General features: G+C 43.2%; 1 protein-coding gene across 1 annotated transcript in view; it reads left to right on the top strand.

Moving 5' to 3' along the window:
• The window catches only part of ZNF827 (zinc finger protein 827), a 136,813-nt gene extending 109,565 nt beyond the window's left edge, over nt 1–27,248 (top strand). Inside the window, exons 9-13 of the mRNA XM_063135676.1 lie at nt 15,367–15,538; nt 18,530–18,696; nt 21,873–22,064; nt 22,163–22,340; nt 25,800–27,248. Of these exons, the coding sequence (XP_062991746.1) occupies nt 15,367–15,538; nt 18,530–18,696; nt 21,873–22,064; nt 22,163–22,340; nt 25,800–26,607 (1,517 nt within the window). The 3' untranslated portion in view covers nt 26,608–27,248. The remainder of the gene's footprint in view (nt 1–15,366; nt 15,539–18,529; nt 18,697–21,872; nt 22,065–22,162; nt 22,341–25,799) is intronic.
• The last annotated feature ends 47 nt before the right edge of the window (nt 27,249–27,295 follow it).

Here is a 27,295-nt window from a genome sequence, read left to right as displayed (position 1 = left end):
CACAGCCAGCATGGCCCATGATCAGGAAGTGATGGGAGTTGTAGGCATTACAATGGGGAAGCATGATTAACATAGTCTGATTCTAACACAGAATCTTGGTTCGAAATGGATCATTGGCCCAGTCGGAGCAGTTCTTAGTGGAGAAGATCCAGGGATTTTTACAAAAAACTGTATGGCATTTATTCCACCTCTGTTGAGCTAATGTCTGGGATCATATGACGGCCTCGGGAACAACGGAGCACACGCATATACCCTCCACAAAAGCGACACATTCCAGGATAATATTTGGTGCTCATGAAATGGCTTTTTGAAGTGATCCTGTTTGTTGTGAGTGAACCTGAAGGTCAGCAGAGTGACTTCAGATACACAGCATGGATACAGCCTTGTACTCCTGTTTTGGAGCCTTTAAAGGTATCTCAGGAGATGTGATTGGCAATAAGAGGATAGTTTTTGTCCTGGTTGCAGTTAAAGCAACCTCTTGGATTGTGTTGACAATAATTCTTCCTGTTTGCTTATACATCAAATTCCTTTTGTTGGCTCTTGATCCAAGCGTTCCTGATAATTGCACTGTAGCATGAAGGAGCACACTTAGAGTTTTTGAGTGTAAGGCAGCACTTGCATTTAAGGAAGATTTGGCACACGTTGGAGATTTATGAAATAAATCAGTATATTACTTCTGTGAAACGAGGAACAGTAAATAGGTGGTAGCATTGAGATTCAGGTTGCTATTCCTTTGGCTATCATCCCACTGAGATAATGAGAACAATTAACACCATGTTTACATATTGTCTGCTCAAACTTGCCCAAAGGCTTCAAATATAACGGCATTAGCTGCTGTTCAATTTATAAGGATTTCCTTAGGGATTGTAGAGAGCTGCAACTTTTCTAAAGAGAATGTTCGTTTTCTAGGCCACTGCAACCCAAGCAATGTGTGTACCTGCATGTTTGTATTATATCCCCCATAAATGCATAGAGTTTTTTAGTGGTCAAATACAAAGAGTTCTATATGGATAGTGCCTGGATCCCAGTTGGATTGAACATTTGTAGTATTTGCATATCAAAATTCGCTTGAAATTTGCCTACAACAAAGACACTTAATTTTTGAATGTACACAGTGAAAGTTGAGTCAAGACGGGGACAAATAAAAAAAGATCTGAAGTCACTTGCCCACCCACCAGCTTCTGTTTTGCTCTTAATCTGGCCGAAAATTCATTCTGGGCATCTCTTTGTTGGACCAGTCCAGGGCCTAGTTAATGATATTTAACAGCCTGGGCTGTTTGCATGACATGACAGCCCAGGTTGTGGTGCATGCAGCTGCCATTTTTAATAAGCAACCACCTCCGCTCAGGGGTTGTGTTGTGCGAACCCAGCAAGCGTGAATCAGGCATGTGTTATGTGTCCTCACACAGCTTAAAACAGGCCATGGGTTATATGATGGTTGTTTAACCGTCACATAATCCATGCTCTTTAAGTTCACGTGACATGACAACTCCCAAGTTGGAGTTGAATATGAAATGTGGTCCCTGCAGGCAGCACAGCTCATCATGGGCTAAATAACTCACTATGATTCTCATCATGTTATCTGAACCTAGTAATTGACCTGGTTAGTATGACATGGGTTAATTTATCACGGTGGCTGTCACATACTGTGCATGTGCAAACCCACGTTCCAGGGGGTGTTTGAGGTTTAGACAACCCTCAAATAACCCACTTGTTTTAGGTTTATTTGAGGATTGTCTAACTCTCAAGTAACCCCTGCCACCTGGGTTCACATGACATGACAAGCCACAGCAAGTCGGGTACCTGTGGGTGCCATGCAAAAATGACATCCCTGTATGCCTGTCACAGCGCCACAGACCCATGGGTAAATTAAGCCATGATGGGCTGTTGTGACATGTGATCAGACTCTGTGTGTGTGTGTGTAGAACATAATCAATGATTGAACTGGGAACTGAAGGAAGCAATTACATAATGAATCAAGTTTAAACTATCAACAAATATATCTGTTTTCTGTTGTCAGAAGCAAATGGTTGCTTTAGTATTATTTCTTGCCCTTAGCTTAGGCTTCCTGATCCCTGATGCTAAAACACATTCAAATGAATAACGATAGGGGAGGCCATCTTGGCTGTTAAAGGTGGACAAGAAACAATTGTCATGTGTTAAAATTTTCAATTGGGGTGCAATATATGGCGTGGGCTTTTATTATTCATCCTCATGAGGTCATTGAAAACACCTTTCTTGAAAATCATGGCAGTGCTGACTAATGCTATCACTTAACAACAGGCATGTACAGATCACACCATGGCTAACTTTTTCGCTCACATGCAACTATTACTATTCTGTGGATTTATAAATTGAGAAGTTCTCCTGCAACAATCTAATGTGTTAATTTGAGTTATTTGTGCTCTCTGTTTCTTACCATTCTCTTGGAGGCAATTATCATGATTTCTCATAAGCAGAGAACCTTTTGGAGCATTGTGTATTCTTTCTACACCTTTAGAAAATAGAAAATTTCCCGGCTCACCTGATTGCTCTTTAGGTTCTCATAACACAAGAAATAAGACTCATGGCTGACTGGGGAAAGCAGGTCCTGGAAAATCACTTTGCTTGACAAGCGATATGCTCACAAGAATACTTACTTTGGAGACATTGATTAACAGTATTTTTGTGTCACTTTGATATTGCACTAAACAATGTTGCATGTATTGGTGCTTTGCTTTACTTCATGTAGTTACTATATTGCCTCACTGCATTGTTCCTGTGACATTCTACAATTAGGTGTCCAGTCTACTTGTAGCATAGGTTGCTCCACATGGCTGCCAACTCAAGCACCACAGTTTTTGTTATTTTTATTGCATCTAATATTACATATCAAATATGTATTTAATATTTGATCTTTATGTACACCATCCATAGATCCTCTTTGGGATGAATGTGTGGTCTGTTTTTTAACATTTTTTACAACCATTTCTTTCCATCGTATGCTTTCCAAGCACCTTCTTTGGTCCTTTTACCAAGTCTCTTAGCTTTTAATGCAGATGGGCTACTTAACAGGGATGTCCAATAAATCTTTACTGATGGTGCAACAATGGCAACCACTAGGCTGGCCATTGTAATCATTATAGTAAATGTGGCCTTGAGAAACAAATAATCCCTTAATGTTTGATAGGGAATTATTCCAGAAGGAAATGGATCTGTGTAAAAAGAAGTATCCTATCTAAGGATTCACAGTACTCATCTGTTTGTGTAACCAATAGACTCTTTATGGTGCAAACATAAAGATGTTCTGCCTGGAGTATGTGTAGATGCTAACAAGAGAATACTAACTGGCAAATTACTTTAGAGAGGAGAAAGGTGTTTCATAGGCTGTGAGTAATGTCTGGTTCATACATGTAGTGGGCTTGTGGTAGCTGCAGGAAAACCACTTGCCATACCTCCGTGTTGGAGCTTTCAGCTTGTGGCCAGCTTTTTCTGCTTAATTCACTACCTCACTCTGGATTCAAAATGGCACTGGTGGGGTGGGGGAGTATGAGGCTATCGACAATGTTGTCACAAGCAAATAGGTTTCAGTGACACCTAATCCCTGCTCAAATATAGGATTTGGGACACATTCACACATTGATTTTGGGCACATTGACCATATCACACTTTCCCTAAAGCAGGGAGGGGCAATTTGTGGCTTTCCAGATGTTTTGGCATACAACTCCCATCATCCCTTATCATTGCTTGTTAAGGCTTAGGGCGATAGGAGTTGTAGGTCAAAGCATCTGGAGAACACAACTTGCCCATCCTTGCCCCAGAAGAAGTAAGCAGAGGGAAAGGTGAGATAGGAATGTGTACTTCAAATGCATCTTGTCAATTACATAGATTTAGATAGAAAGATGGATAAAATCATATTGTTTTCAAGAAATAATTTTGTTTTGTACAGTGAATGTCATTTCTTTGCTTTCATTTCATTGGAGCTCCAGAACCAGGAATCTTCTCATGTAGAATAGGGAATGGTTTGCAAGGATAGTTCTTTGCTTTGACAAATATGAGATTTTTTTTTTACCATTTCTGGTTTTAAGGAAGCATAAATTTGAACTAGCTGAGTCAGCTGTTTAGTTAGGCTGTAGGGCGAAAACGCCGAAAAGACAGCGCAGCTGGTGAAAGCAGCCAAAGCTATCAGCCTACATTTACTTTCTTTTGATGACTTCTTTGTTTCATAATCTTTTTTAGATGACCTCTACTTTGTCATTATTTTTCTCAAGTGTTGATGACCAGTTTATTTTTAGAGCCCTCTCCACCTGTCTCCTTTCAGGATATTTAAGCTGTTCTGTAATTGCTTTCTACTTTTAGTTTAAAACAATAAAAATGGTAAAGACAGTTTGAAATCCAAACAAAACAAAAAAAGGGGCATCAAGCTCTCATAGCAAAGAATTCCTTAGAGATGCTTTTATACTTGCTTGCCAACAATGCTGATACTGGTCACAATCCACCATTGAAAAGAATGGTAAGTGTAAAAGAGCAGCCCAGCCTGCAATATGGGGATCATAACAGCTGACTTTATTTGCACTGACATTGGCAGGTTAATTTTTGTCCTGTTTACTGACACAACGTAATCATATTTTTTTCACATGAAATAACACCTGGGTTAAGAAGGGCATAAACTCTTGTCTTTGCTGCTATCATTTGTTTCTGGGTAAACACATTGATGCTCAGTCTCAATGTCAGTAAAATCCTGGATTTCTCCATTGTTTTCCTATGGAAAACTGTAAGCCTATCTCAAAAATGGCTTCAAAATGCATCAAGAAGTCCCTTCTATAGATAATGGGTGTATCCCTTTAGACCTTAAAAAAATAAACTCCATGTACAACACTGTTTCCCTAAATGTCTATTATACCCTTAATTCTGTCATTGGCTCAGAACAATCGAAGGGAGCAGCAGGCTCGTTTCTCATTAAACTATTACACCAGTCCTTTTTCAGCTTCACTGGCTGCCAGTCCAGGTCTGGGCCCGATTCAAAGTGCTGGTATTAACATTCAAAGCTCTAAATGGCTTGGGGCCAGTTTATCTGAAGGAACACCTCCTCCCATATGTGTCTGCCCAGACCCTAAGATCATCCTCAGGGGTCCTTCTCCATGAGCCCCTGCTAAAGGAAGTGAGGCAGGTGGCTACCAGGAGGAGGACCTTCTCTGCTATGGCACCCTGGCTGTGGAATGAACTCCCTAGAGAGGTTTGCCTGGCACCTACATTATACACTTTTCGATGCCAGTTGAAGACCTTCTTATCCTCCCAGTATTTTAACAGTTTATCATTGTAGTCTTTTAACCTTGCTGTTTTAAATCTGTATTTTAAATCAGTATTTTAAATCTGTATAAATCTCTCCATTGCTGCTCAGTTTTTCCCCTGGTTGTGCATTTATATATAACTGTTATTGTATTTTTATACTGTTGTTTGTTTTATACTTTGAGTTGTGTCTGATGGTTTTAACTTTTGTGAACCGCCCAGAGAGCTTTGACTATTGGGCGGTATAAAAATGCAATAAATAAATAATAATTGGGTAGGAGACTGCCTTGCATCTTTTGCCTTATATCTCTTGCACTATAAGAGACTTGCTTTTTTCAAACATTAAATGAAAGGAACCCAGGCAAACTATTGGTACAAACAGGCACCAAGTACCATGGCTAGAATGCAGGAAAAATCTGGCCATAAGAACAAAGATGTTCAAAAAGCAAAGGAAGTGTCTGTGTTTGGCTTAGGAAGACCAAATTTATGAAGTTGAGGAAGTTGCTGAGTGTGATCATTGGTCCATCCAGGCCAGTGTTGTCGACACTGACTGGCAGAAATGACTGTCCAGGGTTTCAGGCAGGAGGTTTTCCAACCCTACCTGTAGATGCTGTAGATTGAACCTTCAACCTTCTGCATGTGTGTGTGTGTGCGCTATGCCCCCGCCCCACCCCTAGTATAGCCTGGTTGGCCATACAGAATAACTAGGCTATATGGCCACCCTACAAAAAATCTGCATTCTGGATCCAGATATAGATGGCATTCCTTAGGACTACTGCTTATATCTCATCCACTCTTATACTGGACAAAATGGATAGGCTAAAATGTTTATGTCATAAGATAAGTGAACTGGAATTTTTTCAAAGTGATGGGGAATACTCGTTCTAGGGTGGTATTGAGAGTCTTGCAGCCAAGTGAAGGTGCTCAGTTTGTGCTAGGAGTTGGGACACTCTGCATAGTTGAGATGGGGAAATACACTGCAGAGAATCAGTTATAGCAAAGTTGGCTAGGAAAGCGTATTAGAAAATATTGACAAACCAATTCCCAGAAGGTTGTACCTGAGTAGCAGGCATTTAGAGGAAAATTAAAGCAAGAAAGTTTCTGTATTCTAGATGGATGCAGCGTAAGCTTTTACAAAAGTCTAGTTTCAGCACCTTTGGGAAAATTTGAAAATGGATACTTTTACAGTTTCCTAAGGGATTTCCATGATTTTATATATAATGCAGGAAATATGGTTTCTGATTTCATCTACTTTAATATGACAGTAAGAGAGCTAATGACTAATGCTGAGAGGAATTTTTAAGAGACACATTGACTTCTAATTTTGTCTGCTTGTTTGCTTTGTGTCGAAATTAATTCAGTTTTGTAGTGACCGTGCTTTAGGAACTGGCATACACTTGACATTTTCTCATAATCATTTCCATATTCCTCCCTCTGAAGCACTGTTTTGATTAAGTACTCAAAAAGCTCTGCTAAAACATCTACCATTGTTGTAGAGTCAAATGACCGTTGTCTTGAACTCAAGACCAATAATTGAAAGAATGGTTCACAATTGATTTCAGGGACGTTAAAAGCTTGATACATACTTCAACCGTTTCCCCTCCTTCTGCCTTTTAAACTTTGCAGAAGGGCTAATTTGGAAGAAGCATGAGTAATCACACATTAAGGATAATTTATATTATTATAAGACAAATAGCAGATAATGGTAGCACCCAGAGGGCACCCTTCAAGTGTCAAGCTTTTGTTGTTCCAGGTGCTGCATCAACTGTGGCTTTGCTGGGAGATGGATCCTATAATAAATAGCCTGTTGCGATAGCCATTCAGTCAGGCTGGCTTTCAGGTCTTCTTTGTATTAATTACAATAATTCACATGTAGACTCCTTGACTGACAATCCATCCAGATAGTTCTGGCTTTATATAAATGGAAAAAGAGCACTTCCAGATAATACGTCTACACTGCAGCTGAATAGGAAGATGGGGGCGGGTGGGGATGTCTCCTGGTTTGTAGGAGTCACTCTAAATTCTACTGTAAAAACTGTTGCATGTGTTCCAATTATTATAGTATCTATTTCTTATTACTCAAATTACTCGCATTTTTTTTTATTAAAAATTATTTATAGACCACCTTTCATCATGAAAAATTACAAGGTGGTTTATAATATAAACCTGATGTTATAAAACCACAGTAAACAAACAGCAACTATTCCATATTCAAGAGGACAGTACTAAGAATCAATGTCCAAGAATGCTCGCATGAATAGACATGGGTTTTACTGACCGGTGAAAGACGTACATTTTAGGTGCCTGTTGGAGCTCTAAGAGGAAGCAATTCCACCATGACCTCTCCTTCATGGAACAACATGCCTTGGTAGTGGCACCCACCCTCTGTAAGACTCTCCCACGCGTGGTCTGAGAGGCAAAATCGATGGAGTGCTTCAGATGCCTCTTGAAGATACATCTATTTACTTAAGCATTCCCTGACTTGTAATCACACAGCTCTGTTTTACTGACTGTGTAATGTTTTTAATGTATTTATTATTTTATACTGGTTTTACACTGGCTTTTATATTATATTTTATGTACTTCTTATGTAAACCGCCTAGGAATCAAGCAGTATGCAAGTAGTTTAAATAAATAAATAAGGTACCACAACTGAGAAAGCCCTCCTTCAAGTTGCCATAAGATGTGTCTCTGCTAACTGTGGCATGACTAGGTCTCTTCTGATGACCTTAGTGAATGGACTGGCCTATACAGAAGGAGGCCCTCTCTCTCTCTCTGATAGCCTGGCCCCAAAGGAACATATTGATCTGTGTATTCATATAGTTCTACTTGTTCATACTGAGCTGTGGTGTCTACATCAAATCTGTGCAGCTGGTTGTCCACAGAACCAAGCCCTTTATTGGGCCTGTTCAGGTGACGCTTCAGGCTCTCTGTTTAGCGAAACTGTGGTTTTCTGGGGTTAGCACTAACCGCAAGCCGTGCTGTCGCACACAATACTTTAAGCCGTAGTTAGAGCCACTAACCCTAGGGTTAGAAAGTGACCAGGGTTTAGCAAAATGCATCACAGAAGACAGCTTAAACCCTGCTGCTTAACCAAAAGCTTTAACCATCAGGGTTTAAGGTGCCTTCTGAACAGGCCCATTGGGACCCCAAAGCTGCTTGATAATGCCTGTTTTTTCAAGTCCTAGGCAAGCAGCTGGAACAGGAGGTTTATCGAACTCAGGTAGGGCCCTGTGCATGTCTTGTGGACTGCATTTGGCTTGGTCACCAGTTGTGCAGACCAAGGGCACATCCTTGTCAAGCCAAATCCTTGTCAGATTTTCCTCACCTTTATTTGCAAAGGAACCCCAATTCACTTTCTCTAAGATGTTTTTCATACATTCACATTCTTCATGTTGTCTTTGCATCACACATATGGGCTCTGCGCCTGCGCGGAGCCTCGATTCGGGAAACTTATATAGCTGAGGATGGTTTTGGCAGGACCCTCCCCCCACCCCCGCCGTCCTACTGTTCATGTCCCTAGAGGGTTCCTGCCCAGTCCCCTCAGTTCTTTTTTGACCATCTTGTTGGTTGCCTCATATCGAACTTCACTCTTCCCCAGAGTGTTTGTTAGTCTTGTTATTGCTGAGGTTTTTCCTTCTTTCTCTCCTAATCTTTCTGTCATTTTTCTCTCACTATGTATATATTTTAAAAAGTAGAATAGTTAAGTTTTTTTTGTCATCTTTGGTCACTGTGCGGCGAAGACATATCGCCTGGAAAGTACCATTCTGCAAATGTGTGTGTTGTGGCAGCAAGTTACCCCACAAAGATGGACATTCACTTTGCCCTTTTTGTTTGGGGGAGTCTCATGTAGTGGAGACCTGTCCCCACTTGCAAAGTTTTACTAAGTAGGTGCAATGTAACTGATCGAAGGGCTTAAAGGCGCTCCTTTGGAAGAAAGCCTTGGAGGTAGTGAACAGACAGGCTCCTACTTTTGAACTCTTTTCTGCATGATAGACTTTTTCATAGTTTTCTGTGTTAAAGAAATGGAGAATAGACCTGCTCCAGGATGATGGAGGTTCATCCTAGTTTAGCAGGAAGGAAGGCCCTTTCTACACCTAAGGATTATCCCAGGAAAATGGAGGAATCGTCCCTGCCTGCTCCAAGGATCCCCTGTATGTCATTTGCATGCACAGGGATGATCCCAGGATAATCCCTGGAAAAAAGGCAGGTGTAGAAATGGCCGAAGCTTCCTACAACAAAAGATGATGATAATTGTAAAATTGTGGCAGTGATGTCAAAGACTGGACTCAGACAATAACTGTAGCCATCACAGGGTGAGTTTTACAGTCACTTAGGTTGTCTGAAAGTGTCTCATATACAGTGGACTCCAGAGCCGCTATGCTCTGACACATTCCCAAATGTGACATAGCCACATATGCTGCCACACACTAGACCCGTTCAAACTACCCAATTATGCAAATTTCCTATCATGCTGTCATTGCAAAAGTCACTAGCAGATAGGAGGAATCATTGACTCACCAAAGTAACCCAAAATGTAATTGACCATCATCTTAAGATTAGATATTTCTGGAAAAACTGAGGGAGAAAAAGAGTGAGGGTAGGGTTAGCTGTGGTGGTTTGCATCACTACCGGTCTTTAAATCACGTTAGGTTCTTTCTCCACAAGAAATGCTGCAACTCAACCAAAACTTATAGGCTAGATATAGGAATTGTTAGGTGAATTTTTACAAGACTTTTTAAACAGAACGTCAGGTTTTATTACCATAATGGTTATCTTCTTGCCTTAAAAATCGATGAGTCTATAAATGATTACTTTAGAGAAGCAGCATCAATCAATTAATTTACCCTGTTCTGTTTTGCCTTCTTCTTTTATTTATGGCTTTAATTCCTCAGAGTTGCACATTTTATGCTGCGAAGTGAATGGAAGATGCTACATGAATATACAGTCTTAGCTACAGCTTTTGATATCATGAAACAGAACTCCTCCTTGTAGGTGTTAAAAGCACACTAATGATAATAACTCCGATGGGCTGAATTCACACCAGCACAACTATTGGTTTCTTGGGAAAACCAGCTTGAAAAAAGAAATTATTGCACTAGAATTTGCATTTCACACATGTTAAATCCGATTTAATTAGTGCTTGAACATCCAGCGCTAGTACATAATCTTGCACTGCTGTGAGTGACCCCGTGGTTACATCGGAGCCAGGAAGATGGTTGAGAGCAGTGGTGAAAAATCCAGGGGGGAGGAAGCCAGGAGCAGGAGGAGGAGGAAGGGTCAGACCAGAGAAGTGGTCAAGAGACCAAAAATGCACATCACTTTGCTTTGTCTTTCTTGCTTGGTCTATAATAAGTGCAGCAGGTCTGATCCAGACCAGGACCTCACTATGTAGGTTAGGAGGGCTGGTATCCCTTTGCCTCCCCCCCCCCCCGTGCCTGTAATGGGGTGACCCATATTGGAACCAAAGCAGGGACAAAGGGTTAAAGGATGTCCTGTCTGTTGGTGGATTTAATAAGACCCCTCTAGAGAGCCAAAAAGGAATTTTAGGCGCTGCAGGACATGGGGGGGGGGGGCTGCATTGGATACTACCTTTATTGCAGTCTACAGGAACTGAAAAACCCTTTTCCAGACACTGCATAACTAGGGGAATGAACTGGAATACTGTCTCTTTACACCTGTCTGCATTCACTAAGGGATCATTTTTCCAAGCACTGGGTAACTACGTATGTGTGTTTTATGCAAGTCTGCAAATCCACGCTTACCAAAGTCTTATCCAGGAGCTATAGGACAAGGGAAATGGATTGAGAGCTGTTATGCAAGTCTACATTTATTACAAGTCTTATCCAGGGGCCGGGTAAGAAGGGCAATGTGTTGGACACTGTACATTTGCTGTGGAAGGCTTGGGGGTGCCGTCAGCACTGATCCCTTAGCCTCCACCCACATGAGGTACCCAGGTGTGCTTGCCCAGCAGAATTCCTTGGTCTTTCCAAGAGACATTCATTTGGATACATGCCTGCTTTCCTTCCGCCTGAAATAACATGGGGTTCATATTTGCTGGTGTGCGTGTGCATGTCAAGTGGAAACGCTAAATCCTCAATAGAAGTATCCATGCTATAAAAGTTAATTGATGTTACCATGGTGGTAAAGTTTAGAATAAAATGAAGAAATAAATGCAAATACAAACTGAGAACTTTGAGTTACTTTGACATTGCTAGTAAAAGATGCTCTACTTTGTAGACCAGAAAGATGGACATAAAAGAGAAAACATGTGGTGGCATCTTCCTTTCAGACTATTATATGTGGGTTTGAGTTATGCCTACTACCTTACTTCCTACTACTCTTTTCCTGAGTTGTTTGTAGCCTCCCTTTTTAAATGATGATGTCATGGTCTCTCAGGAGGTTCTTGTTCTGTCTAAGGAAAGGATTTGTGCAAAAAAGGACTACTAACATATAAGACTGTCAATGAAGCTTGACTGATGCTTTCACAAGAATCACATCCGTATGCCGTGAACAGTACGAGACAGTGGCATTGTGTTTCCCATGACATATCCAGCGATATACAGTGTGGAATCCAAGAATGCCTTTTGAATCGTTAATACTAGAATTGTATTTTCTCCTTTTTTGGGGAATAGAAGCAGAGACGATAGGGCTGGAGGCTGGAAATGGGTTGCCATCTTGGAAATTTAATGACCAGCTCTTTCCCTGTGATGTGTGTGGAAAAGTGTTTGGCCGACAGCAGACGTTGTCCCGACATCTCTCCCTGCACACAGGTAACACTTTGTTATTAATAGCGTTGGGCAGTTTCACTCTCTCTCTTTTTCATGGCAACAATGAACATTCCTTTGCATGCAAAAAATGGTGGATTGATCTATCCCCAACACTCATAGGCGGCCCTCTATGCTTTTGCAACACTCTTTGCAACACTCATAGACAATGTCTGAAATGTACCTGTCTTCTTCTTTCTGTGATTACTGGAAAATCCCTAAATTAGGGATCAGCAACTGGAATCCTGTGGGCCAAATCCAGGTCCCTGACAAATGCTACCTAGTCGCCAACCTAGAGGGAAAACGGTTGCAAAGAAAATCATATCAGTAGCAATAATTGGACTAATGCTGGTGGTGGAGGTTGTGGTGCTGACCCCTTACTGACGTCTCATAGTAGCTCTTTGGGAAAACAGCTGCTCAGAGCCCTAAAGTAATTTTTGACATCTGAAGTAACCAATGACCTATTCAGTGATCCAAAAAGCTAAAAGACTTGGGCTGTAGATATGATCTAGAGATGCCCTTTCTAGCAGCAGGGGAAACAATGCTGATGCCCTGATAGGAAAAACAGAATATCTCGATTTAGTCTTTCCTCAGAGATGATAGTGCTATTTGCTATTGCTTAAGTGAGAAGTGTTCAGGCTGCTGGATGTTGAATACAGACCAGACACACCTGTGCAATAGCAATTTTTGCACACAGGTACAGAGTCCAGATCATTTGCCTTTAACATTAAACTAATACTTGTCAGATTAATTACACCTATAAGAAAATTTAGGGTAGGTTTGTTCATTTCTCCCTCCATCCAAACAAAGGCAACCTGGACAGGGCCTTCAGCCCATCTTCTTTTCCTTGCAGAAGATCTGTCCCTCTAGCTTTAGACCAGATTGGTCAACAAAATTACTGCAATCAATAGATGTGCAAAAAGCCATTCAAAATATACAGGAGCCACTTAAAGTCTACTTACATTCGTGTAGTCATACTGAAGTATGGCCATAGCAAATATAATGATACTAACTACTAAGATTTTTAAAAAAACAGAAGGAACTGAGTGCATTTACTAATGTTGTGAGCTAATTACACTATTACCCTCTTTCTTGCACAAGCATTTGTTTTAAATTATAATAAAGCACCGAATGTGGATATGTAACTACAGATGATGCTATTTAATTTTGTTCTGGATAATATTACCCAAATGATGATTCGGAGTTATTTGATCTAGACTCTAGAATCTAGATGAATGCTTCAAACATATTGCTTAGGTAAAATTGATGTGATATTGGCTGCATTGATTTTAATTAGAGAAAGAAGTCACTCATTAGCACATCTATGTTGTATTAAGGAAAAGAAACTTTTAAGTAGCAAAGGTTTTTAAAGTTAATCTACCAACCAGTGAAACCTATTTGACTTTAAACTGATCTAGCTCCATTGATTTGAAGGCCTTCCTGCTGTCACAAGAAAGTCCCATTGGGGTTCAAACATATGGACTAAAATAAAAAATTCTGAGAATTTACTGGTTTGCAGCCACGGAAAGCAATGCCAGGTCGTTCCTACTAATTAGGGTGACCACATGAAAAGGAGGACAGGGCTCCTGTATCTTTAACAGTTGTATTGAAAAGGGCATTTCAGCAGGTGTCATTTGTATATATGGAGAAGCTGGGGAAATTTCCTCTTCATCACAACAGTTAAAGCTGCAGGTGCCCGGCCCTCTTTTAAATCTGGTCACAGTATAGCTCCTGCAGCTTTAACTGTTGTGATGAAGAAATTTCACCAGGTGCAACATGGATACAAATGACACCTGCTGAAATTCCCTTTTCTATGCAACTGTTAAAGATACCCTGTCCTCCTTTTCATATGGTCACCCTACTACTAATGCCACCAATTTGGGTGCCACCAGTTAATGCTGCTATCCATCTTTAAGCTGTAGAAGTGGATGATGAGTTCAGCCTGAATGACATAGAAATGGAAACTTTAATGTCCTTAGGGAGAAGGCAGACGTAGCATATATGGAGTGGTGTAGTTGATCTGGAAATCACCTCTCTGCATTCAATCCAAACATTCCAGCTCCAGCTGTGCAGTGCTGATTTGCTGACCCCTTGTGATGTCACTTAGACAATTCCCAGAACAGTTTTGCACTTTTAAAAACTTTCCTCTTTAGATGATGATGATGGGCAGCCCAACTGAAGCATGTGGGGGGACTCAGCATTCATTCTGCTGATATGCATGTCTGTCATTTCAGTTGCAAAGCCAGGCTCACCCTGAGGCTGAAGGCTGTATCTCTCCCCCACCCCCGCCATTATGTGTCCATATCCACCCTTCGAAGGATTTGCCTTAACTCAAGGTTTTATTGCAGAGCAATTCAACACTGTGCTTTCACATAAATATCTCCCAAGACATGACACTCCTGCGTAGCATTGACCACTATGCGCGAACTGGTGTTCAAGTGCAAAAGTGATTTCAGCCCCTCAGACTGGATTGCACTTCACATTTCCTAAATTACATTTGCAAGCTTACTACTCTTTCATATTTTTCTGCTATTATTTTTAAGGTCAAAATATTTGGAGAAAGTTATAACAGGTGAAATGGTATCTCTTGCTGGGCTATGTATTTATTTTAAGGTCTTGCACACTTCCATGCCCAGAGGGATATAATTAAATAACTACTTGGTCTGATGAAAGGTACCATTTCATACGTACTCCCTTGTTCTGTGTAGTCTAAAGTAATGTTTTCAGAAGGGTGGGTTTTTTTTGCACTTTTAAACAATATGCTTATCCCAGCCAAAGATAAAGATTTTTAAGCCCCATTGATATCAGTAGGAAAGATCTAAGAATGTGTTTTACTCTCGCATTGAAATAAGCAGAGCTGAAAAGTACTTACCTTTGGCTGGATTGTGCCCAGTGTTTGAGATTATTCTGAAGGGTGAACAGGCTTCAAATAAATAAATCGGAGGCATGCATTTCTGTATTAGAAATGATGCTTCAACCATAACTCAGAATCACTTTGCATGTTCACCGGGCTTATTTGCTCTGTTATGTTTGACACCATGCAGAGAGGCATTCATGCATAGTGAGAGAATCTGTGCCTGTTTTTAGAACGATGCCTCTGCATGATTCTAGGCTGGCAGAATCTGGGTGCTCCTGAACCTAGGTGGGTGAGGTATCCCCCTTACGCCCGGGGGCATCCGTATGAAAGGGCGAGGCTTCTCGCAGAGAATGTGGAAGGGCCCCGTGCCCACCGCCTGAATTTCTTGTGGGTCCCAAGTGAGATCAGAGACAGGGGGGAGGTGTGTTCAGTGTGTGCAAAGCCCCGTTCAAGGTGTTTAATGTTTCTTTCCAGAAGAGAGAAAATACAAATGCCATTTGTGCCCCTATGCTGCTAAGTGCCGTGCTAACCTGAACCAGCACCTGACTGTCCATTCCGTGAAGCTGGTGAGTACAGACACTGAGGACATTGTCAGCGCTGTCACTTCCGAAGGCAGTGATGGAAAGAAGCACCCTTATTACTACAGGTGAGGACCCCATTGAAAGCCAAGCCCAGAGACCAGGCTCCAGCTGCCTTTTCTGCCTGTCCGTTGATTCAAAGCCAAGGCCAAGCCCTGTTATGTTTCCTTGGGAGGGAGAACCTGCCAGGTGTATTTGGTTTGCCTCCGTTTCACCCTCAGCAATGACCAAAGTATGAGCAATGAGGATTTCACTGTAGAACTCCAAAGTTATCAGCACCTCAAGGATGGAAGTCCTATATCACTACGACAGCCTTCCTCAACATAGTGCCCTCCAGATATTTTGGACTACAACTCCCAGTATTCCTGACACTGGTTATGCTGGCTGGGGCTGCTGGGAGCTGAAGTCCAGAACATCTGGAGGGTATGAGGTTGGGGGAGGCTGATCTACATTATTCTTCCCCTTCCTGATTCAGCTCCCACTTCCCACTTGCTGCACTTCCCAGTCTGTGCCCAAATCCTCTCCTTGTACTAAGTCTATGCCCCTCACACCACACAGTCACTCCACCTTCCCTCTCACATTCGAGAATGACTAGCTGAAGAATACCCCACTGCATGAGTCAGGGGGTTTCTCTAAATGAGCGATTTATCGCACACTTTTGACTGGCCACTCACAGAAGTTTGCTGATCAATTACATGATGTCATAAGCAGCCAGGATGTCTCCTGTGCTATCTCCCCTTATCCCACTGTCAGAAAACACAGAGAAAATCAACTTAAAAAAATATATATCGCAAAATCAGCTCGTGTAATGGTGGTGTTGCGCTATAATTCTGCCACTAGATGGCACTATTGAGTTGAATGGAGGATGCAAAGATAGGCAGTACTGAATCCAAACCACGTGGTTGACTGTGGCCACCAGTGTAACTGAGCCAATTGCAATCCCAGAACAAAAACGGAAGCAGACAGCAGCAAGGGTCTTAAATGTAGAGAAGCTTAGGAGCTATGGGCCCTTCTATGAATGAGTAGACTGAGTCAAACATCATTGTATCTATGCGGTGACATCTCAGCTTTTTGTCTTCTGAAAACTCTTTGAAATGTGGGATGAGCCAGTATGGGGAGAGCTACAGTCTGGCCACTTCTCTGTAACATGCTAGAGCAGCCACACAAGCCGCTGCCACTGGATGGCTTCACCACCTCATCTGTTTGTCTGATTCCACCCTGTAAGAGTGTATAGTGCAAACAAACAAGTAACTGCAACATAATTAATGACTACCTGAGCCTCCAGACCACGTTTGACTCCATGTGTGGGTCGTTCACGGGTAGCTGCTTGCTGCACAGATCCTCTGTTTACCTTGCAAATCCCAGGACTGCAAACTGGGCAGAATGGCACGGAGAAATTGGGGGATCTTCATAACAAGTATGAGCCTCGGTAAAGCAGCAGTTTCTGCAGCTGAAACTCTCCCCACGGCCTGAGTTTGATCCCAGCGGAAGCTGGTTTCAGGCAGCCGGCTCTGGTCGACTCAGCCTTCCATCCTCCCGAAGTCGGTAAAATGAGTACCCAGTTAGCTGGGGGAAAGGTAATCACGGCCGGGGAAGGCAACGGCAAACCACCCCGCTATAAGGCCTGCCAAGAAAACGTCAGCGAAAGCTGGCGTCCCTCCAAGAGTCAGTAATGACTCAGTGCTCGCACGAGAGGTTCCTTTCCTTTCCTTTCCTTCATAACAAGTGGCTCCACCCAAAAGGGTGGTCATACAGAACCTCCTCTATGCATTTCCAAGTGGCTGATTGTGTGAATCGGGCCTTGGATGTCTGGTCACACTTAAGTCTCAGGCGTTCGTGTTGATCGCCTTGACTGCAATGTCCATGTACTTTTCAGTGTTTTGACTTATTTATTTTAAATAAGAATGCCTTAAAACAGTGGAGAGACCCTGTAAAGCAAGTCAGCTTTTATTTATTTATTTATTTATCTATCTATCAATCGATCTGTATGTACTTACATATGTACGTACATACACATGAACGTGTATATCCTGCCTTTCTAAGCAAAGGCCATCTCAAGGCAGCTTGCAGCAATTTAAAATGAGCAATATTCTGTAAACAAGACAATTTAAAATACAATAAAACAATGGGGAAGAGGCAGGGTGGTGGTGGTGGAAATCACATAAAAGGTCCTAACAGAAAAACATCCATCGAACTAAAATGGTCTTCAGTGTCCAATTAACGACAGGCAGTGACTCATCTCTCTTGGGAGGTCTTTCCATAATCTAGACATCATGGTAAAAAAAAACCTTTCTCTCATCCCCACCAGCTAGTTTGGGGGCACGGGAGGGAGAGAGCAAGAAGGATCTCAGAAGTTGAGCAAAGTTCTCGAGGCAATTCCTGAGACGCCAGTGGGTCCCAGGCTGTTTAGGGCTTTAAAGGCCAAACTCAGCACCCGAAAGAGGTTTTTTTTAGTGCTGTTGAGACTAGCAGGACCATGAGCTGACTGCAAAATTGTCTCCCCGTAGCATTTGTGTTTGCATAGCTGATTAGTGCTTTTGCTCGGTCACGCAGAAGGAATCCCTGAGCCCATTCTGGCTTGCTTGTGCTAAGAATGCCCGGCATTTCTGCATGAGAGCCCAACCTGACGTGGGACCATTTCCAAAGCTCGGGAGCTGCTCGTGACGTGTGTGGCAAGCTCTCCGTTTGTCCACGTAGCAGCCCGACTAAACATCTTGGCAGGGCTGCAGCACATCTTATTGCCCAAAGGAAATAGCTAGGTGATGTGCAGCATCTGGAACCTGTAGTTTTTAATTAACTTTATGATTATTTAGCATCATTATAGCGTGTTCGGGATTGTTGCCTTGTGCCTGCCCTTAATCAGCTTGGCAGGGCTGTCAGTTCCGAAGCGGTTCAGCAGGCGAAAGGAGATCCCAGTGCAATTTAAACAGCACGGAGAAGACAAAGTTTGTAAAACCAGGAGCCGGTCAGGTTGAATGAAGAGAAGCGATGTGTGTCTGTTCCAAAGGGGTTCCATAAGTGCACGCTCTTTAACTTTTCTAACTCTCTCCCGCTTCCAGTTGTCATGTGTGTGGATTTGAAACCGAGATGAATGTCCAGTTTGTCAGTCATATGTCGCTTCATGTGGATAAAGAACAGTGGATGTTTTCTATTTGCTGCACAGCCTGTGATTTTGTAACCATGGAAGAGTCAGAGATGAAGGCTCATGTCGCCGCCAAGCATGCAGGTGATAACCTCGCTCTGGGTCTGGGCTTGTCTCCGGCTGCCACCTCTCCCACGCTTCCCGAGTTCTCCGCTGAAATGTTGGCTGATGCCATCCCAGTTGGACTGCTACCCTGGCAGAATTCTCCCGGCACTAAACCCACGTGCAAGATTAGGGCCAAACTTGGTTTTAAAATTCCTACCCATGTCATGTGTTAAAATGGCAGCCGTTTTATCATTCAGTTTCCTTTCCCCCCCCCTTTTTTTCTTCGTGTGAGTCAAATAGCTGAGGCTGCTGTGTGAAGAGTTTCCGAGTGTTAAATTGCTTCCATTAGGTAAGAGAACGCAAGAGAACACTGAACATGTCTTCACACTCTCTACGTCTGACTGCATTTGCAAATGCTTCGTATAGTGTAATGTAGGAATCCTCCCAAATATCTTTCGCAAGTGCAAGTAGTGGTGACCTTCTACCCTTGTGCAGGGATAACTTCCTGAACTTTGCACATTCTCATACAGAAACAGTGATGAGTTGCAGGTTCCTTCTTAGCTTCCTTTCTCCCCTCCTATTTGGAGTGCTCAGAAGAGACGTACTAAAAGTTGGCAGAGTATGGGGACTTCTTAAAGGCTGGGACACCAGGAGAAGCTTCACTCCAGTCAAGGGGATCCCCCTCTGTCGTGCTTTAGCGTTGGAAAAATGTGGGAGCCCACGCTGAACTGAAATAGCCCTCCTTACAGAGAGCTCTGTCTTATCCTGGCCTCTGAAATAAAGTGGAATCCCACAATCAAAAGTGGAAAGAGAAGGTGCAGACACTACAAACACACTGAATTCAACTGTGGGGTTGAATTCCGTCTCAGTCATACTTAGAGTTGATCCATTGAAATCAATGGGAAGTTAGTGACTAAATTAAGTCCCATTGATCCAATGGGTCCACTCTAATTATGACTACGTTTGGATCCTACCTTTAGAAAATCATTTTGTAATGCTTTTTTTCCATTTCCACACAGCAATGCTTTAGGTACTTTATATTTCCAGGCAAAATCTGTAAGGATTTTGCAAGTAGAAGAAAAAAGAAAAAGAAAAGGTGGTCACTTCGGTTAGGATGTGGAATGAAGATCATCAGTTCCCTGTTCCACTCTTTCATCGCTTTTGTTCTTGTTCAAAGGATAAAATAATGCCATTGGCCCAGTTCTAGCAGTTAAGTTGCATAGGTGGAGATGATTGGAAAGGTGACATCATTGGATCCTTACCGCGCACGTGCATTGTGTTGGAGTGCCTATGAAAGGGGCTTGCAAAAACGTATCACGCATAGCTTTCCTTTGTAAAGGAAAAAAATGTTTGACCCTACACAGGTTTGATTGAGACAGAATAGAGAAGGACAGCGTGACTGGTAGCTCTTGGTATTTTTCTGGGTCCAGGAAGAGTCAGAGAAAGGAAATGGAGGAGGTTGGGATCACAGTATTGTCTATCGACCTAGAAGCAGCAGCCCTAGGGGTGTTCAAATAAGGGGTTATTCCACTGGTGCTCAAAACTATAAATCAATGGAAGTGCAACAACATTGCTAGTTGCATTGCTTTCAGGAAACATCGACCCCGAAATTCCATTGTCTGGAATGGAACTGTATGGCTGGCAATGGACTTCTTGTCCTAGCCCGCTACCCAAATACAGAACTATCTATCCACTTGCCAGACGCAGATCACCCCAAGTCATGGGTCCCCAACCTTTTGGGATTTGTGGGAATATCAGGGAATTTGAGAAACTGCCGTAAGCACCACCACAAAATGGCTTCCACAGAGGAGGTAGCTAGGCACATAATGGCTGCCATGTGGGCCTGGCTAGTCAAAAGTCAGCTAAAGAAGTGCGGGAGGAAAGAAATAGTGAGCTTAGAGGCTGGGAGAGAGCGGGGGAATAGCAGGCGAGAGGGGAAAGGCAAGAGTAGGAAGTGGAGAGCTCCATGGGCACCACTGGAAGGCCCTGTGGGTTCCATGGCACACACAGATTCTGTGTTGGAGACCGCTTCCCTAAGCAGTCTGGACACAGTGTCCTACCAGCAAGTACATTATTGTTACATTTATATCCTGCCTTTTTTCATCTTGTGAAGAACTCAAGGCAGCTTATACGGTCCTCCTTCCCTCCATTTGATCCTCACAACATGTCAGAGAGATCGTTGTAGAGCAGGCGTGGGCAACTTCCAGCGGTCTGGGGACCAATTCTTCCACCTCTGGTGGTGGTGGTGATGGGGCACACCCTGCTGCTGCTGTGCCACCAAATCTGCTGCCCAAATTTAGCAGCACAGCCACAGCAAACAAATACCCATTTTTCTTTAAAACAAGGCGCGTGTGAAAAGAGCGCATGCCTTATTTTAAAGGAAAATTGCACCCCCTGGAGGCTTCTGGGAGCACAAGTTTGCTTTAGAAGAAGGCATGTGCTCCTTGTTTTAAAGGGGGGGGAAGTAGGGTTTTGCCACTGCTTTGCCACTGAACGTTGGTGGTGAGGCAGTGGGGGGCCCACGGAATTCGCTGGGGTGCACATGAGGCCTGCGGGTACATTTTGCCCACTCCTGCTGTGGAGCCAATAGCTCAAAGAATAAAGGCAAACCTTTTGTAGCAAGGAGAAGCCCTTGGAAGCCCAACCTCTACTATTTAGAGTCAGTGTGGTGTAGTGGCTAGAGTGGCAGCCTGGGAGTCGGGAGATCCGAGTTCTAGTCCCCCTTTGGCCATGGAAACCCACTGGGTGACTTGGGGCCAGTCACAGACTCTCAGCCCAACCCACCTCACAGGGTTGTTGTTGTGAGGATAAAGTGGAGAGGAGGAGGAGGATTATGTATGCTGCCTTGAGTTCCCTGCAGGAAAAGAAGGCAGGATATAAATGCAATAATAAATAAAAATAAAATAAATAAATCTAGGGCTAAGCTGCCCCAAAGAATGAGGTCCCAGTCCAGCTCTAGCTAAAGGCAAGTTATTGCACATCACTACTGGAAGTGGATGCTCATCCCCACAGGTAACAAAGTATGCATTCAGCCAGATCAGGTGGGCTAGATGAGCATTGCACACTGTGGATAAGAGCTAAGAGCATGCAGACGTGTGAGGAAGGCTGCTTCTGCACATAGACCTCCTTGTCTGGACCGGGACGTGATTTTATTATAACAATGGTACTAATAAGCCAGCTAATATTTTGGGTCGGTTGGTTTGTTTTCCCTACAGGTGAAGAGAGGAAGACACCCAGTGACTCAAACAGCCCTTCTTCTTCTTCCCTGTCAGCACTCAGTGATTCTGCCAACAGCAAAGAAGAGGCAGAGATCAGCCCCAAACTCAAGGGTTCAAACAACCTGCTAGTTATTTCCGTAGTGCCTGGTAGTCAGACCTTCTTAAACGCAGAAGAAAAGTCAGAGAAAGGTAAAAAGTTGGTGGACTGGATGCAAAGACGCTCCCTCCGCTTCCTCAAGGCTGTGGTGTGCGACTTAGGTAATAGTATCTCTGATTTCCTCTTGCAGGTTTTGAATGCGTTTTCTGTAACTTTGTCTGCAAAACAAAAAACATGTTTGAGCGCCATTTGCAAATCCACCTGATTACACGGATGTTTGAATGTGATGTGTGCCACAAGTTCATGAAGACTCCTGAGCAATTACTGGAGCACAAGAAATGCCACACTGTCCCCACCGGTGGGCTCAAGTAAGGAAAGCAAGTACACAAACTTTTACTGTGTTAAGTACCTCAAACATTGTGGGAGTAGGAACAGAGAAACGTGTGGATGGGATCCATTTCTGATTAGGCAGCCAGAGCCAGGCAAGTTTACCCTGATGATCATGTTTAATTGTCACGAGTCAACACAAACCATTTGGTCTCCTGGGTGACACAGACATTGGACTGAACAGGACTAACAGTGTTGAACAATACCAGGTGACACAAATACGGGGATATTTATTTTTATCTGGAGTGATATAAAACTTCATGGGTGCCATAGGTGTCATAAAAAGATGTGTCATAAAAGCAGGCTTCTTATGACACATCTTTAACAAAAATGTAAATGCCAAGCCTGACGGGTTAATGTAACAGTAACAATAATCATTGCAATGCACTAATTATCTGAATTAGAGGAACCTAGAAAGTGGTACTATTTTACGTCACACTGGTTTCAGTCTAGCCCAGTATTGTTTCCTGAGTGGTAGAAGCAATCCAGGATCCCAGGAGTGTTTTGTTACTGGATTCTTTTTTAAATTGGAAATACCAGGGTTTGAATTCAATGGGCACTCCCTCCAGTGGGTATTCAAAATTCCTGTACATACGAGCAGCCCTCTTCAGTCCAGTTAAGGCACTGCCTGGGATGTGCATGAGAACATGAGAAAAAGGAGAACTCTGCGTGTGTATTCGCAGATCACTAAATTCACAGATCAATTTATAAGAGATTTATTTATATCTATACCTTAGAACAGAATATTTGCAGCAGTTGCTACTATATCTGAGCTGCTAGAATTGTGTAGGCACTGTTAAACCTCACTAACAGTCCAATGCAGTGCACGTCTACGCAGAAGTAAGTCCCACTATGTTCAATGGGGCTTACTCACAGGTAAATGCACACAGGATTGCAGCCTCCGTTCAATGCATCTATCAGTGTTACTCAGAAGGGAGATCATGTTTTCTGGGCTATCTCCTCATAATACATACCAATTCCTGCTCTGCTTTTCACAATTCTTTTCCTTTTGAGTCAGACAAACAGGCTTGCCTCAAAACCATGGACTTGATACTTTAATCTAAAATACATAAATAAATGGGTATCTTGCCAAGAGCTCCTGACTCCCAACACCTTTGTGTCAAATTTGGGATTCAGTGCCAAGAGTATGTGTGTCTTCCTTACATAAAGTCAAATACAAATATTTTTGACCAAATCCAGGTCACAACAGGATTTGGATTTAACTCAGTTCAGTTCCATTGGCTGCTTCAGTTGAGTAGGTTCAGATTGCAATCCTATGAACACTTACCTGAGAGAAAGTGCAGCTGAGCACATTGGTACTTATTTCTGCGTAAACATGCATGCAATGTTAGTTAGCTACAAATACTTGCATTAACCTGGGTTGTGGGTTGTGCTGTGAGCAACTACTAAAATAGGACACAATCCATCTAACTTTAAACAGAAGTGCCATTGTTTCTCACGCCAGAGAATTAAAACCACATGCTTATATTTTCTATTGACAAAAAAAGGACTTTAAAGTGTTTACATTTGGTTGGATTGTACCCATAGCTACATGGACGTGAATTACTGGGGCGGAGGCAGGCTCCGTAGCTACTGCCTTTAGAGATGTTAGGATTTGGCTGAAATTGGAGCGAGACAGGGTTGGTGGGGTTGGTGGATTTATGAAATGCCTTCCGCCCTTTTCCCTCATACTTCCAACACTGGGGCTAATGACTACCCCACTCACTCAGTCATGAGATATCAGAATTGTTAGGTTACATTCCAATAGCCTACAGTCCGGAAGCCAAAAAGTGAGAATTTGGCACATGTGTAACCCAAGATACACAAATTATTATAACAGTCTGGCAGTGGGACATTTTTACACTTTGCATTTCGCACAGGTGATGATGAAGTATGTCCTGAATTGGTCAGGATAGTTTCACGTTAGCTAGGCAGCTGACACCTCATTATAGTTTACCAGTTAAACTTTGTTGCAGTTTGATACACTGAACATAAACTAATGAAACAACCTCCCTCAAGGTAACTTTCTCTTTTATATTCACTTTTCAGAAAGTAATCATCCAGTACAAAGCATGCCAAGCTGCATATGATTGCCATTATTTCTTCAGGCTTGGAATTGCGGGGAGGGGGGAAGGGACATTTCCAGTAGTAGTCGGAAACATAGATCTGTGCTTGCACACACAACCCCCCCCCCCCAAAAAAACCCCTCCCAAAACAAGTTCCATTTACTTGTGTGTGAGACAGAGAAGAACATGCATGCTTTGGACCTAAAAGCATATCAACATTTGTTTGGGTATTTCTCCCATGAGCTAAAAACACTTGTAGTCCAAACCACCGTAATGTCTATTAAAACCTAGACGTGTCAGGCTTATATCTCGCTCCCTCAAAGCAGGTGATAATGAAGTGTCTCCTAAATTGTCAGGATGTTTTAACATTAGCTAAACACCTGAAACCTCATTATAGTTTACCAGTTGAATTTTGTTTCAGTTTGATACACTGGGCATATACTGAAAAACAGTCTCCATCAAGGTAACTTTCTCTTTTATATGGCATATTCTAAATTTGCAAAGTAATCCCATGGTAGAAGAACTACCATTACCTAAGCTCTACTGGGCTTGACCGGTGCAGGGCAACTTTTTTCCTGTTTCGTCCCTTTGTTTTTGTATCTGTTGTTCCCGTTTAAAAATACGACAACTCCAAGGCTGGCGTACTTATTCACCCTTTCTGGAAATATGCCTGGGGAGTAAGGGGGGCTTTGGTTCTGGGGGATCCAAGGCTGCATCCAGTCCTCTCCAACACATCCCTCCTGCTTACTTTCTGTCACTGCTAGGAAGAGGCCACCAGTCTGAACCTCCTTCTCCGCCTACATAGAGGATCCAACAGAGGAAAGTGAGGTTCACAACATCCATCAGCCTCTCAGGTGCCTTTCCTGGAACCTTAGGATTGCTCCTCTAAAGGGTTTAAAAAAAAAAAGCAATACATCAAACATACTTTCTGTTTGGCTTGTGGTGTAGTGGTCAATTCTCGAGTGAAAGCACGTAAAGTCCCTGTAGCCATGCCCCTGAGGACGGTCCAGAAATACAGGCAGCTTGTTGATCCATATCAACAAACCTGTTCTAGCAGCTTTATCGCAACCAGGAGCAGTTGTTTTGAAAAACTAATGGGTCTTAATCGCTCATTCAAAACCAGACCACCCCCAAATATTTTGCTTTACAACAGTGTTATTGGGAAAACCCATTTCCTCCTCAGCTACTGTAATGGCTGCAGTTAAGCCATTTAGGCTGTGCTTCAGGCAGCAAATTGTTAGTGGCGTTATACTAAACTAATCATGCTATATTCCTATGGAATGGGGGGGGAGACTTTTGGAAGGAAGACGAGCTCACTGGTTGGAAGAATAATTGGCTAGACCCCTGTGTCAATATTCCTTTGATTTTTGGCAGGTGCCCGTTCTGCATTTACTCCACAAACCGTCCAGCAGCAATGGAATGCCATTTGAAGACCCACTACAAAATGGAGTACAAGTGCCGGATCTGCCAGGCAGTGAAAGCCAATCAGCTGGAGCTGGAAATGCACATCCGGGAACATCGCCTGGGCAACCATTACAAGTGCGACCAGTGTGGCTATCTTTCAAAGACGGCCAACAAGCTGATAGAGCATGTGCGCGTGCACACTGGGGAGCGCCCTTTTCACTGTGACCAGTGCAGCTACAGCTGCAAGCGCAAAGACAATCTCAACCTGCACAAGAAGCTCAAGCATGCTCCACGGCAGACTTTCAGCTGCGAAGAGTGCCTCTTCAAGACCACCCACCCGTTTGTCTTCAGCCGCCATGTGAAGAAGCACCAAAACGGGGACTACTCCGAAGAGGAGAAGAAGGGCCAGGGGGCAAGCGCCAAGGAAGCCAGCCCCCTGCTCACTGCCCACAGCCCCCGAAGCCTCTTGTCCCCTCTCTCGGTGATGTCTGCCTCCCAGGCTCTGCAGACGGTGGCCCTGTCAGCTGTGCACGGCGGTGGGGCGGAGCCAAACCTGGCACTTAAGGCCTTGGCCATAAACGGCACCTCCCTGTGCTTTGACAAGTATCGAAACTCTGAGTTTGCCCACCTCATTCCCTTAACCATGTTTTTCCCCAAGAACCACTTTGAGATCACATTCCATGCACCCAGACCACAGACTGTACGCCTGGGTGACACTTCGCCGAAGCACTCCTTCCTCGCCTACCTTGGACTAACAGAAAGGGCAGAAACGGTCTAAGGGCAGCCACCAAAAATAGTCTCCCCACCCACCCCGCCCCGAACACAACAGACACCCAGCAGGTATATGCATTGCTGCAAACCATGCACCCAAACGGTATGGCTGGCTGAACATTTGTACTATAGATCATTAGTAGTAAGGTATAGGAAAAAAATGGCTCTGTGTGTCTCCTCCTTCATGCATTGACATGGAAGGCTGCTTTATTAAAACTTGAGAGAGGTGACCTCCTGCATACTTCAACCTTCAGAGGCATGTTCCCAGTACTCTTATCTAAGAAACTATTTTGTCTTGTTTAAGCTGAACAAGAGTGTCCTTAATGGCAATCAGCACTTGCTCAGATTACATATTGATGCATTTTTACTTTGGGTTTGTCGGAAAGAGAGTCAGTGTGCCATGACATTGCTTTTGCACATCCTTTTGTACTGGCTGATTTAATATGAACACATGAAGCTGCCTTAGGCTGCCGCATCAGGCCCTTGGTCCATCTAGCCCAGTAGTCTCGGCTCTGACTGGCAGCAGTTCTCCGGGGGCTCAGACAGAGGTCTTTTCCAGCACCTGCTGCCTGAGATTCTCTCTCCGGAAACGCTGGGGATTGAACCTGGGGCGTTGCTACACGCAGCGCATGCGCTCCACCACGGAGCAAAAGCCCCCGCCCCTTGCGATGATTATTGTGGTTCTCCATGCTCAC

Source organism: Elgaria multicarinata, chromosome 10 (genome assembly GCF_023053635.1).
Source record: "Elgaria multicarinata webbii isolate HBS135686 ecotype San Diego chromosome 10, rElgMul1.1.pri, whole genome shotgun sequence".
Classification (NCBI taxonomy): domain Eukaryota; kingdom Metazoa; phylum Chordata; class Lepidosauria; order Squamata; family Anguidae; genus Elgaria; species Elgaria multicarinata.
This window is presented reverse-complemented; position numbering and strand designations above follow the sequence as displayed.